Source organism: Bacillus rossius, chromosome 1, assembly GCF_032445375.1.
Source record: "Bacillus rossius redtenbacheri isolate Brsri chromosome 1, Brsri_v3, whole genome shotgun sequence".
Lineage (NCBI taxonomy): Eukaryota > Metazoa > Arthropoda > Insecta > Phasmatodea > Bacillidae > Bacillus > Bacillus rossius.
The window spans coordinates 42,432,736-42,450,096 of record NC_086330.1 but is presented as its reverse complement, the minus strand read 5'-3'; the positions used below and the strand labels follow the sequence as shown (position 1 = coordinate 42,450,096).

Below are 17,361 nucleotides of genomic sequence, written 5' to 3'. Positions count from 1 at the left end.
CCAAGAGAACCTTAGTTCTGTTTGATTGATTGATTGTTAATTCATTGATTTACACTTCCAACTGAGCTTTCACCTGATGGCAAGGAGTCCTCTTCTTTCTCTTACTCCTCCCCCACTCCCCTTCCCTTCCATCCTCAGATCCCTTGCATCACTCACCCCCAGCATTCGTTCCTCCAGCTGATTCCACTCTCCCCCTGTCCTCATAAGGAAGGTTTGCTTCCCTCTTTCCGTTCGCCTGCCTACCATCTTAAGTTTTACGTTACATAAACTTAAGTATTTACATATTGGTTTCCTATAACTGTCATGCGCTTGCATTATTAACTGATTTTCATTGCACAGCCTTTTGCTTATGATATACATTATGTGTAATTTTACTTGTCAATTAAATGTGTAATAACCATGTGTTTTTACCAGTATTTTTTTTTACTATTTGTTTTGGGACTTGCATATTATAATACCGTAAATAATGATAACCAACCTTTGTGTGAATTGTGACCACAGTGTAGTTAATATATATGTATTCATTGAGAAGAAAAATTTATATGAAGCATTGTTATATTTTTTCAAGAACATTTATACCCTAAATTTTACATCTGAAAACATAAAAATCTATATGATCAACATTTTAAACTGAAATTGCTTCTTTTGAAGGTTTTAGCTAATGACACCCGAAATCTTTATTAGTAAAAAAAAAAAGTTACAAGTTATTAAAAAGTTTTGATTTGTTACAAAGTTACAAAGACTGTATTATTTTGAAATATTTATACTTCAATTTAAAGTCATATAGGTAATGTTAGTTATGAGTAGTTTTGCATTAATCTCTGTTATGTCTAGCCAACACGTGATGCCAGTGGTGCAGCAATTGCTGTCTTCACTGCTCGCATGCACTCTTCTCAAGTGTCTTCCCATCAGACTACTTTACAAGTAAGTTGTACCTTACGTAGTTTTCGTCATAATATAAGATGTCACAGCATACAAGACTAGTTCAGTTTTTATTATTTAAAATTGGAAAATATATTTGCCCTTTATATTAGACGTGAGGCCACTTGGTCTTGGACATGGAAGCTGCACATCCTTGCTTATCCACATGCAGGCTGAACATTTTTGGGTGGCATCTTACGAAGAGATTATGTGAGCTGTAAAATAGACTTTCTTTCATTTAGCTCACTCTTGGATGAGAATCTAGGACTTGGTACTCGTGGCGGATGGGGAAAGCTCACTGTGCTGTAGCACAAGGATGAGGTGCAGGATCTGTTTGGAACTTAGAGACGAGCCGTTTTACAAACAAAAAAAGGGAAGTTATGTTAAAATTACCCTGTTTATAAAAGTGACTGTATCATAAATTTAAGTGTGACAAATACAGAACAACAATGCCAGAGTGATGTTTTAAGTGTGAATACAGAAGTAAATAAAACAAGCTCATGCTAGTCAATTCATTGTAAAAATAGTTCTTTCCATTCTTCTTCCTGCAATAGCAGCATAAGCACTGGCTAGTCTATAGACTCCATGCAACAGTGGTTTAAATACAGACATGCAAAACAAACTGTTATGAGACAAGTTGTAGCTTTAAAATCTGAAATCCTGCGACACATTCTCGTCTCATACACGAGTAACTATAGTACATTTTTAGAGTTACTGTAATTTTTTAGATGATTTTTGTCACAAATGTATAGCTATTAAGTTTGGAATGTTGGATTTTGGAAATTTATGTTAACTGCTTGTACTTATAGCAATAACACTGTCACACTCCAGATCTCTATCCAGCTCAACATAAGTCAGGACATTCATGAACACTTGAAGAAATTATTGGGGTGCTGAAAAATATATTTAATTTCCAAAATGACAATTGTGTCGATGATTGATTCCTGAAATAAGGTCACTTGGGCTCGAACTGATTTAAAAGTTTTTTATTTATCCTTTATGAAAAATCACAAGTCACAATAGCCGCCATCTTCCAATCACAAAAACACTACATGTCGAAAATACAAGTAGGTTGCACAAAACATCTTCACTGACTCCAAAACACACACTTACTGCTGTAACCCTTCTCTACCTATTACCCTTACAGCAGGGAGAACCTGGCCTAACAATTGGCCCAAGGGTACTAAATCAAAGGGAAAGAAAAGGTTACGTTAAACAAAACAAAGAGCAGAGCTCAGTGGTATGAATATATTTTAATTATTTTGCAAACAACTACTAATATGCGCCTCTCAACAGCACTCAAATACAAAAAGCTTTACTACAACAATCAAAGTAAACTTAAAATCTCAAAATTCAGGTACAAGACAAAAACTTTAATAGAGGTGGGTAGAGTTTTCTTTTTGTAGTGTGGGTTCACAGGCTTCACCACAAGTTCACCACAACAAGTGCGTGAACTCTTACTCCATTTTCATACGCTATATACAATCACAATTTATTTTAAAATACTGTTAATTTTCATTTATCCCACCCCGAGAGCTCTCCTATAGCAAGTCCCGACATTCAAAAACAAAAAATAATTTAAATATAGAAATGTACCCACAGTATGCCTATATAGTTCTATAAAATTTAATATAAAAGAGACAATTCGTGTGACAAAATTTTCATAATTTCGTCGATCACACAAGACAGCCTCAGATGAGTATGAATAAAATATTTTAGCTATCGTATACCACTCAAAGTATCAAAAATATAAATATATATAGTTATATAAAAAAAATTTATAAAAAATTTATATAATAGTAATAATTTATATTTGACGATAATTTATCAGATCTCAATTATTTTAATCACTTACAACTCATAAAGCTTCATACCACTCAAAGTATCAACAATATAAATATATAGTTCTATAAAAATTTATATATAATAATCTCACTAATCACGCATGGCAGGTTTTTCTCCAACCTACGGTGGCGGGCAGCATGCAAACAATAAAATGCCTAAATTATTTCCGGCAAAAATTAAATCACCCAAAAAATTCTAGAACTTATTAAAGGAATCTCGTACGATTTAATTCAAAAAGTCACGCGGTTTCCTCTCTCTCACACAACCATTAGGTATATTATATTCATTATCTCATAACTTCTTACTAGCTCTTCACCATCCACAGGGACCCAAGGAAATATTTAATTCAAGACTCACCCCTTCAGTTGCCAACGGGAACAGGACGACGCACAATATAAATAATTTAAAAAGGCCATTTAAAAGGAAAAGATCACTACACCACCATTATACGATTTAAGGACATCTGCACAGCTGGGATGCCGAGTGCAACCACCGACTCTCGAACCAACTGCATTCCATACGACAAACCATTTAAACTTCGTGGAAATTTCGGTCGCTCAGCTACTGACGAAACTTCATTTCTTCTCAAATTTCATTTAAAAAAAAAAAAAAAAATCCGTCGAGACGATATATTCCCCTCCTCCGCAATAAACAGGAAAAATCAAATCGTAGACCAAATTTAAGTTTATAAAATGTTGTCCTCCTCCTGTGCCAGCTGCTCAAGTTGACTCGGTAGACTAGTCTCACACCTTCTCGCTCATTCCACAACCCGCCATGTCGTGTCGAACTCCAAAAAAAAATATTACATAAAAAATTTTTTTATAACTTCTTAAAATAATTTTCTCGCACGCGCCGATGCTTCTTCGTATTTAGAAAAGAAAGTACCACTATTATCTTGTTACAAAACTTTTACCCACAGCTCAATCGTAGCTGATTTTCTTCTGCTCATAAGTAGCCCGGGTCTATGCTGATATTTTCCTCGGCGATCGAGGCCTCGACTGGGGGTTAACTACACTCCATTTCCCCGCATGAGCCTCGCGTTGCATTGTCCAGCATATACACGCTGAAATATCTCTTCTCCTCTCGTCCACGAATTACACATAAAATCAAGTAAAGTGAAAATCCTTTCTTGAAGTCGTGATGTGCATTATTCACCAGAGGTACTTATCATAGACCCACACTGCCGTCTGGCCCCACTGCTAACTCACGAGTCACTCACTTTTTTTCTCTGTCCAGCGCTGAGCTTGACTGGTCGCTTACCGCGCATGCGCGGTAGCTAATTCCAACAGTCACCGCCCGCAGCGCTACACGGAATAGCCCGTAGCTAGCGTACAACTCTCGACCCAAAACACTAATAGATGGCGCGATAAGTCACACCTTCCGACAACGCGCGGACACGAACAAAAAAAAATTTATTTGTGACGCCGTCACAGGCGTCACACTGCATAGAGACTGTTAGCAAGTAAATTCTGTGGTTGCTTGCAACTCACGCTACAAACTGAAGGACTAAGTCCTCGGAACAAAAGAGAAGTTTCTCAATCATTGTTTTGGGATATTACTGATGACTGTTATCTAACGAATTCTAATTACAAAGTTCCAAGAAGGTTTCAAGTTCGGTGTAGCCATAGCCACAGCTGCGAAATTCCCTCTTCACACCATTAATATATTATTTTTGAGCCACCGCCAGATAAATGAACTACTGGTACCTCGTACAGACGCTGCCTGACACCATGGCCACCCTTCTCCTCCGAGAAAGACAAAGGAGCCCATGTGACGTAATTTCCACCCAAGAACAAAATTACGCAGAAAAATATCAGCCAATACTGGTGCATGGCAACAAGTCATTAGTCCTTTTTCTCACACTCAAAAAACTTCTCTCTCTTGCAAACGATTACATAACTGGAAAATTATTGCATCAGCCTGTTTTCAAACCAAGAACCGCAAGGAAAAAAATGCAAAAGATAATTATTTGAACAAACTCAAAATGTAACTACACAAATAAACAAACAGGTAAAAAGACTTTAAGAGGCTTATGCACCATAAAGAAAGAAAACCATCAGAAACACTTGAAAAACATGAAACAATGTAAATTATAATGCACAAAATCCTTTCAAAACAATAAACATCTGGTAGGTATTTAAATCATACCAGAAAACTTAATCAAGTATTGTATATGATCAGACAACATAATAAATTGTTAATTAAACTGAAGGCAATATCAAAGGTACCTACAATACGTTAGTATTAATAAATAATTTTATATTTCAGGGTGTAGTGTACCAGCTGGATGTGGCTTTGGAGAGTGTTGACACCCAGCGAAGTGGGTTAGTGTTCATTTATGATATGTCAGACTCCAAATATTCTAACTTCGACTACGATCTTAGTCAGAAGATACTAACGTTGCTTAAGGTATGACTTCTTTTTACATTATTGCATGAATTATTTCTTTAGAAGTTATTAAACAGTAAATGGACTAATGAGAGAAATGGTTCTAAGAAACTCTGGTGTGGACTCAGCAAGGTAGGTGTTCTTGTCTGACAGTTCATCTTGCATGGAGTGAACTAAAACTTTAATGAACTATTTTATACTTGTTTACTGCATTAAAATTTATGCATGCTAATCAACATCATTAAAGAAAAACATCAATTGGGTGACCAATGATCATATAATTATTTGTTTCTCCTAAAGAGAACAGTCAATCCTTTAAGACATGCCAGTGTATTCTGCTTGTCACAGGAGAAACTGAAGTTCAGTCTCGCCATGGCTCCGGGAACTGACAGAGACCCACCTTGTACAATTCCTACCCTCGCCACAATATTTCATGAAAAACAAATATATAAGATTGAAATTTTTCCAAACATTTTCAAACAAAAATGCACACCCAACTTATAAAGTTTATCCTTACACTTGCAACGTGCTTGAATCAAGGTTCGAACACGCTACAATCTCTCACGCTTGAGAGGATAACAAGGAGAGGCAATCCCTTCCGGTAGGGATCAAGCGAGTGTGACCTAGATATGTTAAAACTGTGCCAAATGAATACTGACAAAATATTTAATCAAAATATTTATTATTAACAGGCAATGTGATGACACAAATCTCTGGTTACAAATGTACAATTACACAAACGATGTTCCGACAACAAAGACGGCTAGGACCTGCCCAATTGCGGGTGTACAAATAAATATAGGGGCCTAATTTTTGATGCGAAAACGTTCACGAGTATTGAGCACAAGCATGAGTAAATAGGCCAAAGCCCAGCCCACATGAAATAAACATTTAGCAACAAGAACACACGCATGCTCTAAACCAAAGTCCAATTACTGTAGTATGCATTGCTAGCCAAATGCCCAAATCTAATTAAAAGTTACATATAGTTTACGATGCGTCGACAATGAGGACGGCGGTTCGGTGCAGGCGGAGGTTGTCTTAAACTAGCCCGTGGTATAGGGCCCGCTGCTTATGACACGATAACAATACAGGGCAGAAAAACAAGGAAAACAATATTAACAATACTGCCCAACTGAAAAACTAGGCGTCCTATACAACTGCGGACGCATTATGTTAAAAGCATGAAATACCATAAAGGGAAGACTAAGTGGCAATGCAAGCCACACATCCAAAAAGCGGGCAGATCGGCGGGGCGCAGGAATTTACAGCCCAATAACATCAAACCGCTATGGCAAGTTACGTTAAGACATCTATGGGCAATGTAAAATGGCCAAATAAAGGCACGGCCATATCGTGCATGCACTTACGATCTACAGTTTTCGCTCAACGGCACCGCCGATACTGACCCATCCTCCATCTCCGACTGCAATCGAACGACCCGAGACAAGCTCATACAGCAGCTTAAATAGCAGCACCCGACAGATAGCACTAGTGTGGCGGAGGCGAACTAAAAAGGGGTGGAAGGTGGAAATGGAGAGGGAAATCTAGCGGTAGAAGCGGTGGAGGGGAACGGGGGTGGGGAATGCTAGGACACGCGGGAGCTATGAACGAAGCAACAGCTTCACACTCTTCAACTATAACAAACCTGACTGTCAAAACATTTTCTGCACACTGTTACAATATATTTTTGGACTAAGATCTGCTTGCATCCATATCCTGTGCGAGGCTGTTCCATTTTCGTTATTCGAGGCATAACGTCGACGAATACACTAAAAAAATAACGCAAGGAAAAAACACACACACACTTTACTACGCATGTTTGGAAGTTTTCTTAAATTTTACAGCATTGCAAAATTACTTTTTACAAATAACCCATTTGTTATGTATAAATTGATGAGTTGCAACTGGTAAAATAATTTGTGTATAAACTATGTTTGAAGATGTGTAATCATATGACCAGCAGGTTTTCAAGAAATACATTTATTCATTTGTAAGCAAATAATAATAATATTACATTTTATTGTTGTTTTTTTAAATCTTATATTTTTTTCCCCCAAATTTTAAACCCAAAAGCAATAGGCTGACATACATCTGAGACGACTTATGTTTGGAAAAATACAATATTTGCTTTGAAATAATATTAATATTTTGCTAAACAAAAAATGCTGTTGGTTAAACTATTGTGTTATTATGTAGTGAGTGAGGTGAAGCAGTGATAAAACACTGGACTAACAATTCAGAAAACCATTCTGATTTCAGTTTTCTAGAGTTTTCTGAAATTACTCCAAGCAAAAGCTGGGATTGTTCCTTACCATAGATCATGGTCAATTCCTTTCTCAATATAACTGGTATGAGTTGTGTTATATCCCTAATGACCTCACTGGAAAGGAGATGTTAAGCCCAAATAAAATTAATATAATTTAATATACTGTGCACCAAGTTGTGATGATACAAGTCTTTAAAATATTAATATGTATGTATATTATGTATCCCAAGTTGTGAGTGCAAATATTCTATATATATGACTTTTTATAATATGTATTGACAAAGAACTTGTTACTTTCCATTATTTTAAATAGCTTAGCTAATTTATTCATGGTTTGTGTGCCAGAAAACCAGCTTTGGAAAAGAACTGTGAAAATCTAGATTCAATATCAAGATTAACATAAACAAATGGTTATTTGACTCTTTTAATGAAATTTAACCCTTAGTTCAATAGTTATAATCAATATTCTTACTAAAACTTATACAAGAATATTCCTATAATTTTTTGATCACTAACACCCAAAACATGCACAATACGTAATTAAATAACAAAATAATTGGTAAATAACCAAATGGTTCAGAAAACACATGCACATTACAATAATATCTACAAAAGATTGTGGATGTTGTGTTATCGTTCGCAATCAAAAGTTGGATTAAGACTTAGTGTTCAGGAAAATTTATTTAAGAGTATATATGGTCCCTAAATATGTATATCAATAGTTATTATGTGTACTGGCTATCTCTCACTCTGTCTTGCATGATAACTACATTCGGGACTTATGAGTCTAGTAGAGTATAACAAATTTAAATATTTGATCATAAATGTGGACTTATTATCACAGATAGTATAATCAAATACCATGTAAAATCAAATTTTCATTTGTGGGTCAAATAGTTAGAAATTACTATGAATTCACAGATTGAGTTTTGATGGAAATAAATAATAGATGAATTCAGTCAAATTAACATTGTGACTCACCATATCCATTGTAAAATATTACAGTATATGTACTTGTACTTATAATTCTTCCTATAATATCTTATATATTAAAGTATTACACTTCTTCAGTCCATCATAGTCCAATTCCAATGGTATTTGAAACCAATAGTGATTCAATATTCTAATAAATGTACTTTCACTTCAGTTATATCATTATTTAACATTAATTCTGTTGGCAGTATTCTGAAATGTTCAGTACTTCATTTTCTTTAAAAACAAAACTTGATTCCTAGAAAATGTTCAGTTCACTATATCCATTTTAGTCATAACTGCATTAAATCTAAATCAAACTTAATTTTTTATATCCATAGACATAACTTTGCAAAGAGGTATCTATCACAGAGTAATATAATTTAGTAACAACAGTGGAATTATAGTTATATAAATCATTTTTAGTTTCCTAAACAGCAGAAATAAATAAAAAGTTTATACTGTATGCCTGTAGGAGAACTCTCTGTTAACATTGAAAGGAACTATAATCAAAAGAATGCTACACTTGGACATGATAATATAGTTTTGAATTACCACATATAATTAGTGTGTTAATACAACCAGCCATAATATACTAGAATGTAGTATCCAAGAGGCCATGAGGCAAGATGGCGGGCAAGTAATGTGATGTGGAATTGAGCTCTGCGGAAATGGTGGAATTATAGGAGTACAAAGGAGTTGAGAAGGGAGTATACTAAGATAGCAGCGTAACATTATATATTTTGTATCAATGTAGATAAGAATTAAGGGTTTTAGTGTTTAATCTTTTGCATAAGGAGGTAGTAGTGTTGTGTTGATTTGCGGTCGCCACGTGGCCGTTTAATTAGAGTAGAAATAAGATCTAAGGTGTAGGATTATCTGTTGGTTATTACAGTAGGATTATATATTATTTAAGTTATTTGGGTAATAGGTTAGTGTAGAATAGTGAATTGTGACAAAATGGGTAGGGTGAAATGTAAGTCGAAGCTTAAATGTGTGGGTTGTAAAAAGGTGTGGAAAGATGGAGAGAGTGGTGTACGGTGTGACAAATGCGAAGGCTGGGTCCATACGGAGTGTGCAGGACTAGAGGAGGGGGAGCTGGGTAGTCTGGGGCAGGAGTGGATGTGTAAGGATTGTGACAAGGATAACAAGGGTTCAGGAAGTGTAGTGGCAATGGCAAGAAGCAGTGGTAGCCAGGAGCTGGTAGGTGGGGTGTCAGGAACTCAGAGGGAAGGAGGGAATGTAGATGTGGGTAAGGACTGGGCACTCAATTTCATTGGTGATATTCTGGGAGGAAAGATTGTTGAGGGTCTGAGTGGGACAAGGAGGGAAGTCGATTTGGAAGAAGGATTAGGTGAGGTGTTGTACAGGAAGGAGATGGAAATAAAACATAGATTAGAGAGGGTAGAGGAAGAAGTAAAAAGGGAGGATGGGTTGAGAAGTGTGTTAGTAAGGGTCGAAAGGCTGGAGTGCGAGCTGAAGAGGACAAAGGAGGAAGTTGAGAAGGAAAGGCAGATGAGAAAGGAGGCAGATGTGGAGGTAGATAGGCTGCGCAGGAGGGTGGAGGAGCTGGAAGGGAGGGAGAAAGTAAGGACTCAAGCTGTTAAGGCCACATATGCAGAGGCATGTACTGGGGAAGTTCAGGAAACAGGTGTCAGGTTGCAGAATGAAGGGGTAGCAAGGAGGGTGCGGGAGGAGGCCGGCAGTAAGGCTGTGGGTACAAGCAACGTAGATGTGAACAGGCATGAAGAGGGCAGGGATACGAAAAGGGGTACAATAGTTACAGGAGCCCGAAGTGATTTTCCTGGGCAGCTCTATTGTGAAGGGGGTAGAATTGCAGGGGGTGGGGAAAGGAAGTATATATAAAGCTGCGTTTGGGGGTGCAAAGATTAGGAACTTGGGGGAGAGGGTAGGCTGCATGAAAGGAAGCAGTAAAGTTAAGGTGGTGGTTGTTCATGTAGGGGGAAATGATGTGGCTGGTAGAGTGGTGGGGAGGGAAGTAGAGGAGGATATGAGGGGGCTAGTGGGCAAGGTGAAGGAGAAGTTCCCTGTAGCCAGAGTTGTGGTCAGTGGGGTACTAGTAAGGAGGGGTATAAACTATGTCAAGGCTGCGGCGGTCAGCGAGGTGTATGAGAGGGTGTGTAGGGACTTGGGAGCCATGTTGGTAGATAGCAGGAAATGGGTGGGGCAGGACTGTGTGGGCAGGGATCAGGTTCACCTAACAGAGAGGGGAAAATGGATGCTAGGAGACCTGCTAGGAAGGGAGACTTCTGGCCATTTGGAAAGGGCAAGGTTTGAGCAGCAGGGAAGAAGATAGCAACTAGATAGTGAGGAAGGTGGAGAGAAGGGGGGTGATTGTGAATATAGTGCTGATAGCAATGCTAGGGAGGAGGTGACAGCTAAAGTCAACAAAACTCAGATTGGTTGGACGGGGAGCGAGGAAGGAGGAAAGAGGGGGGTGGAGTTGGATAGGGCTGCAAGAGTGCTGGAAATCGGGGTTCTAAGGGGAAGGGGCACTCGTATCAGGGCGGAAGGGACAGAGGCGCAAGGGGGAAAATGCCAATATGTAAAAGTCGCAGTTATAAACTGTAGAAGTATATATAAGAAGGTGGAGGAGTTCTGGGGCAGGGTGGAAGCCTATGGGGCGGATATCATTGTAGCGGTGGAGACATGGTTGGACGAGGAAATTAGAGATGGGGAACTGAAGAGAGCACACTTTTAAATATTTAGAAGGGACAGAAACAGGAATGGAGGAGGGGTAATGGTGTGCATGCGAGAGGGACTCTGTGGTAGGGTTGTATGGGTTGGGGGGAGAGCGGAGTTATTGGAGATGCAGTTCCAGGTAGGAGAGAAAAATGTACGGCTGATTGCGGTGTACCGGCCACCAGGGCAAGGGGATGAAGCCATACGGGAGGTGCAGGACAGGTTGGACATGCTAGGGGAAGGCAAGTGGGTGATAGTGGCGGGGGATCTGAACATGCCAGGGGTGGCATGGGAAAAGGGGCCGGAGGGGATGGGGTCAAGGGAACAGAGATGGGCATCTCAACTGGCAAACAGAGGACTGGGGCAGGTGGTGACTGAAAGCACCAGAAAAGGTGCCAGGAGAGGAGAGCAGGATGACGGGAACCTGTTGGATGTGGTACTTGTGAGACCAATGGAGGCGGTCAGGGGAAGTGTGGTAATGGAGGGCATCAGTGACCACAGGATCCCAGTAGTGGAGTTAGACGTGGGCTGGAGGGAGAAAAGGGTAAGGAGGGGAAACGTGGTAAACTGTTGGGGTAAGGCTGATAGAGTGGGGGCAGAGGCATTCCTGAAGGGGGAATACAGTAGATGGGTAGATATAGAGGACCTCGAAGGTAGATGGGCTGCCTTAAGAAATATTCTGCTGCAGATGGCTACACGTTTTGTACCTCAGAGGAGGGTAGGCCAAGGAGGTGACCCTCCCTACTATGGAAGGGAGTTGAAAGTGTTGAAAAGGAAATGTAGGAGGCTGCATGCGAGGGCAAGGAAGCTTGGGGGAGAGGAGATAGAGGCGGAAATGAAGGCGCTTGGGAAGGAACTAGGGAGGAAATCGCGGGAAGCAAGGGATGCTTACATGGAACAGCTGATGGGGGAAGGGGGGACGGTAAATGGGACGGAGCTCTACAGATACATAAGAAGAGTGAAGGGTGAGGAGGGAATAGGGGTTCTCAGAGGAGGAGGGGGGCAGGAATATACAGAGGACAGGGAAAAGGCAGACTTACTGCAGGAGCAATATCTGGCAGTATTTACAAAGGGGGAGGCATGGGAGGGTAAAGAGGACGACAGTTTAATGGGCAGGAAGGCCTTTGAGCTGCGACTGACAGATGTAATTAAGGAGATCAGGAGGTTGAAAGGGAGAAAGGCAGCTGGGCCAGATGGTATAGGGAATAGTCATTTGAAGTTGGGTGATAGGGAGATTGGGAAGTACCTGTTGGAGGTTTTCAAGCAGTCTCTGGAGGAGGGGAAACTACCAATGGAATGGAAGGAGGCAGTGGTAGTTCCCATCTACAAGGGGGGAAATGATAAGGCGGAGCCAGGAAGTTACAGGCCGGTCAGTTTGACGTCCTGTGTAGGAAAAGTGATGGAGAGGTTGGTAGGAAGGTACGTAAAGGGGGAAATGGAAGATCTGGGGTGGGTGGATAACAGGCAGCATGGATTCAGGATGGGGTTTTCATGCGAGACCCAGATGGCTGGGCTGTTGGAAGACCTGGTGGAAGCGGTGGACGGGGGGAAGCAGATAGATGCAATCTTTATAGATTTTGAAAAGGCGTTTGATAAGGTCCCCCATAGGAGGTTAATGGAAAAGGTTGAGTTGCTGGTGAGGGATGGAAGGGTGGTAAACTGGGTGGGTGATTTCCTGAGGAATAGAAGACAAAGAGTGAGGGTGGGTGAGGAAAGCTCCGAGGAGGGGGAAGTGACGTCGGGGGTGCCACAGGGGAGTGTGCTGGGGCCTCTGTTGTTCACAATTATGATAAACGATCTGGGGGAGGGCATGAAAGCCAGATGGAGGCTATTTGCAGATGACTGTGTAGTGTATGAGGTTGTGGGGGAAGGGGGATGTTTAGCAGAGGACTTGATAAGGTTGGAGCAATGGACGGAGAAAAATGGAATGTCCTTGAATGTTGGTAAGACAAAAGTTGTCAGATTTACAAAGAGGAGGAAAGTCACACGAAATGTATATTACTGGAAGGGGCAGGAGATAAGAGAGGCAGCAGGATATAAGTACCTGGGGGTGACACTGGAAAATGAACTAGGATGGGCGGAGCACATAGAGGGGGTGGTCAGGAGGGGAAGGCAGGCGCTGGGGTTGCTTGGTAGGACCCTGCAGGGAGCTGGGAGGAGGACAAAGGAGAAGGCATACTCCACATTGGTCAGGCCAATGTTGGAGTATGCGGCGGCGGTCTGGGACCCCTACCTGGTGACTGAGGTGAAGGAGCTGGAAGGGGTGCAGCGCAGAGCGGCTAGGTGGGTGATGGGAATGTGGAGAAGGAGGGAGGGGCAGGATGGGAAACTGCATAGCCCAACGGAAATGATTAAGGAGTTGGGGTGGGAAACGTTACAGAGGAGAAGAAGAGTGGAAAGGTTGGTCAGGATGTTCAAGGTGCTGAAGGGGGAAGGGGGATGGGGGCAATTGGGTAGCAAAGTACATAGAGGGGAGTACAGAGGACGAAGAGACCACAGATGTAAGCTCCAGAGGGTGTGGAGGCGGACAGAGAGAGGGCGGAACACCTTCCAGGTGAGGACGGGGAGGGAGTGGAATGGGCTGGGGGAGGAAATGGTGGAGGTCAGGGATGGGAGGGAGCTGAGGAGAAAGCTGATGGAGGGGGGGGGGGAGAGGGGAGTGAGTGGGAGTTCTTGCCACCGGGTGAAAGCCCAATTGCAGGTTAATAAGTAATAATGGTATTAGCTGTTAAGAGAGTCTTCAAATGAAAAGGAATCACATTTATTTTATTTAGGTTTTCTTCAATTGTAGGTAGAATTAAAGATTCTGATATATGTATACAGGACCACTGGTGGGAAATAGAAGCAAAACAAAAAAATATATATAAGGACAAAACTTGATCAAAATAATTAAAATTTTGAAATGTATTTAATAATCAAAAAATAGTCAAGAATATTAATTAGACTTAACAAAGAAAATGGTACAAATTTTCAACCGCTTGAATGCTAACAAGAAGTTGTAATCAACATTTACATAGATACTTACCCTTTTAAAGCATCACTCAATACTATAACAGGAGTATAAAAGGATATTCTTTAAGATACTTTACTTATTTATGTGTTCCTCCTCATCTTATGTCTACAATGATGACTCAGCAGAGGTTAGCACACAAGTATCATGATGTATACCTTGTGAAAGTCTCTTTAATGTTGACACTGACTTATGCTAGATGCTAGATGATACTGAAACTAATGTTGTCCAATTTATTCTAGAATGTTGAAGGTTAGCGATTGGGTTTCTTTTATCACGCAGTGCGCGGCACTGGCTGTCTCTGATATATTGTATTCCTAGAAATAACTCCTGCTTCTGTTCATCATGCAACCATCTTCACATAACACTGCCATTTCTTCCCCTTACATCTCTACATTTCTGGCTGCTCCCGGCTTGGAGAGCACAATGTTAGACTTGTTCTTTGACAGTTTCTAGAGAGCAGAAAGAGGATGTTTGTTACAGTTTGGTCTGAAAGCTGCAAAACTTTTCCTACAGGCAATATAAGTGTGTCAGCCAACCAGTTAAGTTAGCCATTTGGTTTAGTGATACATGCAATGAAGTGTGGGGGACTGTTCGATTGACAAGGAATGCTTTGGAGTGTAAGAAAGGACGACTCAAGGTGGTGTTAGTGAGACTGCATACAAGTGGATAGTGTTTTAAGTGTGAGGGAACAATGGTGTGCAGACAAGGACCAACTAGAAAGTGAGTTATATTTGAGTCATGCTCCAGGGACATTTATTTGATTAGTAGAGTAATTTTCTTTGTATGTTATCTTTTTGATAGATTTGAACAATTATATATTTCAAGATTTTGCATTAAGTATAGCAAGGCAGCAAGAAACTTGTGTAAATATTAGTGAATAGATATAAATATTCCTAAAAAAAATTGTGCTATCTTTTGAATCCGATAAACCCACTCATAATAATATTATTTCTTGAATGTCTGGCAGATTTATTAGTCTATTTTTAACATGATCCAAATGTAGATACTCTCTTTACAAATAATGCAGGCAAGTGATAACTGCAATTACTTGGCTCACACACAGAGATATCTGATGGAAAAAAGGGAGGTGTTTGCTGAAAGAGAAGGAATGAAAGAAGGACCGTTAATACTCTGATATTGCATATTCAAGGGATGCTCCTTTTGACTGTTGAAGTTTACTTTATCCAAATACCAACCAAATTGAATGTGTGAGCTACTTCAAATCTTGAACTGAAAAAGTTTTGAAAAAATTTCTTAAATAAGAGAAAAAATGAAAGATGATCAATGAAGAGAAATACATATTCATTTTAAAAATGGGAACTAAATTTGTATGATAATATTTTAGGGTTGATGGTGGTAATTGGTAAGTGGTCCGATTACTTGTGCATGTTAGCAATTTTGTCATTAGCTCAGCTCATATGATTTTCAATGAATCACATTTCTTTCTTGATGTTATTACTTTATTATTTTGATTTAAAGGTAAACGAAAACAGCAATATATATATTTTTTAATATGGCAAGCAATTGGCATGAAAAGTAGACCAGTCATGAAGTGTTACTTGCAGATGGAAAGGAGTTGACGAGTTGGCATGGAGCGAGTTTGTTCGCAACGAGAGTATTCTCTTATAATTGAGGCATCCGCCGTGTACGAGAGCAGGTGATGAACTGACGCCGCGGCATGGCTTGGATGCATGGATTAGGGCGTGTCTTGTTGACAGCTGGGTTGTCACTGGAGAATACGAGGGAATGAGATGAGAACGAAGCAGCTCATGCGGAATGCACGTTTTTTTTTGGAAAAGGGGGGGGGGGGGGGGGGTTACGAGAGCACCCCGGAAAGAAAAACACCCGCTCACAGCAGTTTCTCGCTTGTAATAAATAAGGGTTCGACTCCGCTCCGGGAATCGGTACCAGGACTTGCGCAGGGCCGTAAAATTAATAAAAAAAAAATCTAAATAATAAAAGATACCATGGCACTAAATCTGCGACTAAAGTTTCCCATGAATTTTATTATCAGTAGGCCTGTAATTTTTGTCCTATCAGAGAAAACACTCGCATTCGAAGGAGAAAAAAAACACGTGAGCGAGTTTGTGCTCACCAGAGATGTGTAACATCTAACCTTGGTAACGATCAAATTCATATGTTCTCATGTTCCAAATACACTTATAATACGAAGCTCGGACACAAAATTTAATTTTTAAATCTTTAAAATTATGCCAAGCGTGATAAATATGTACGCCAATTGTGTTTTAAGTTACATTTATTGACGCGAATCACACTATTTTCCGCACCGGCCGCTAGAATTCGTTGCCGAAGCAGCTACGTCGACTATGTAATCATTTGATTATCAGGTTGAAATTTTAAACAACTATATAATGAATCGCCTCCGATATATATGAAAATAATTAGAAGAAAAAATATACTAAACCCTGTCTTTGGACCTGATTCCCGAGAAGAAATTGTTATTAAAATGCAGCCCATATTGTTAAAATTCATTAAACAGTTAATACCATGAAGGTTCGATTGGGCTTTTTGAACTTCGGTTCTCGCCATCTGCCACAGATGGCAGCACCGCGGTTACACATTTCCGTTCCATGCTGCTTTCAGTTCCATTCGCGAAATTACGCCCACCATATTCCGTTCACCGAGAGCTAAGATGTTACACATGAAAAAAGTGTAAACACAACCGGGCAACCACTGTACGGCTCTGCGCCCTGGTGGCTCGAGCAAGCCGTGTCCGTCTGCCTGGTGGGACCGCCCTCCACCTGGGCAGGCCGTCCCGGCCTATACTTAGTGCGTGTGTTTGGCATTCGGCCTAACGCGACCGCCGGGCCGGACGAGAGAGAGAGTGAGACGGAGGGCGGGACGTATCGATCCGCGCGTTATTCCAGCGGACTCCTCAGCCCAGCGGTGTTCTCCCCGCGGCTCTCATTCACACCAACTTGTGCATGTCTGAACTGACAGCCCACACTTTTCACAATCCCACAAACGCGGTGTCTCGAGTCACCTCAGATCACCTTGAAACACGTTTTGCATTTCAGGCGACTTTAACGGTTCGTGGTAAGGGCCCGTTCTACAACGGCACGCATGTGGACTTGTACCCGTATGGAATAGCTCGGCAAACCCCAGTTTACTTCAGCAGAGTATTTGACTGCGGTGTTAGCCATGTTTAAAATTTAAATATGTGAAATTTTGTTCGAGTACAAGAATATATACTGTTATCTCATTACTCTATGTGTTATTTTATTTTATA

The 17,361-nt window shown here is 40.4% G+C and overlaps 1 protein-coding gene across 2 annotated transcripts in view; it reads left to right on the top strand.

The window, feature by feature from the left end:
* LOC134535111 (tyrosine-protein phosphatase non-receptor type 9) overlaps window positions 1–17,361 on the top strand; it is a 106,772-nt gene that overhangs the window by 11,386 nt on the left and 78,025 nt on the right. For both annotated transcript variants that reach the window (XM_063374045.1, XM_063374035.1), the window contains exons 3-4: window positions 835–924; window positions 5,035–5,175. In XM_063374045.1, coding sequence (XP_063230115.1) covers window positions 835–924; window positions 5,035–5,175 — 231 coding nt within the window. The remainder of the gene's footprint in view (window positions 1–834; window positions 925–5,034; window positions 5,176–17,361) is intronic.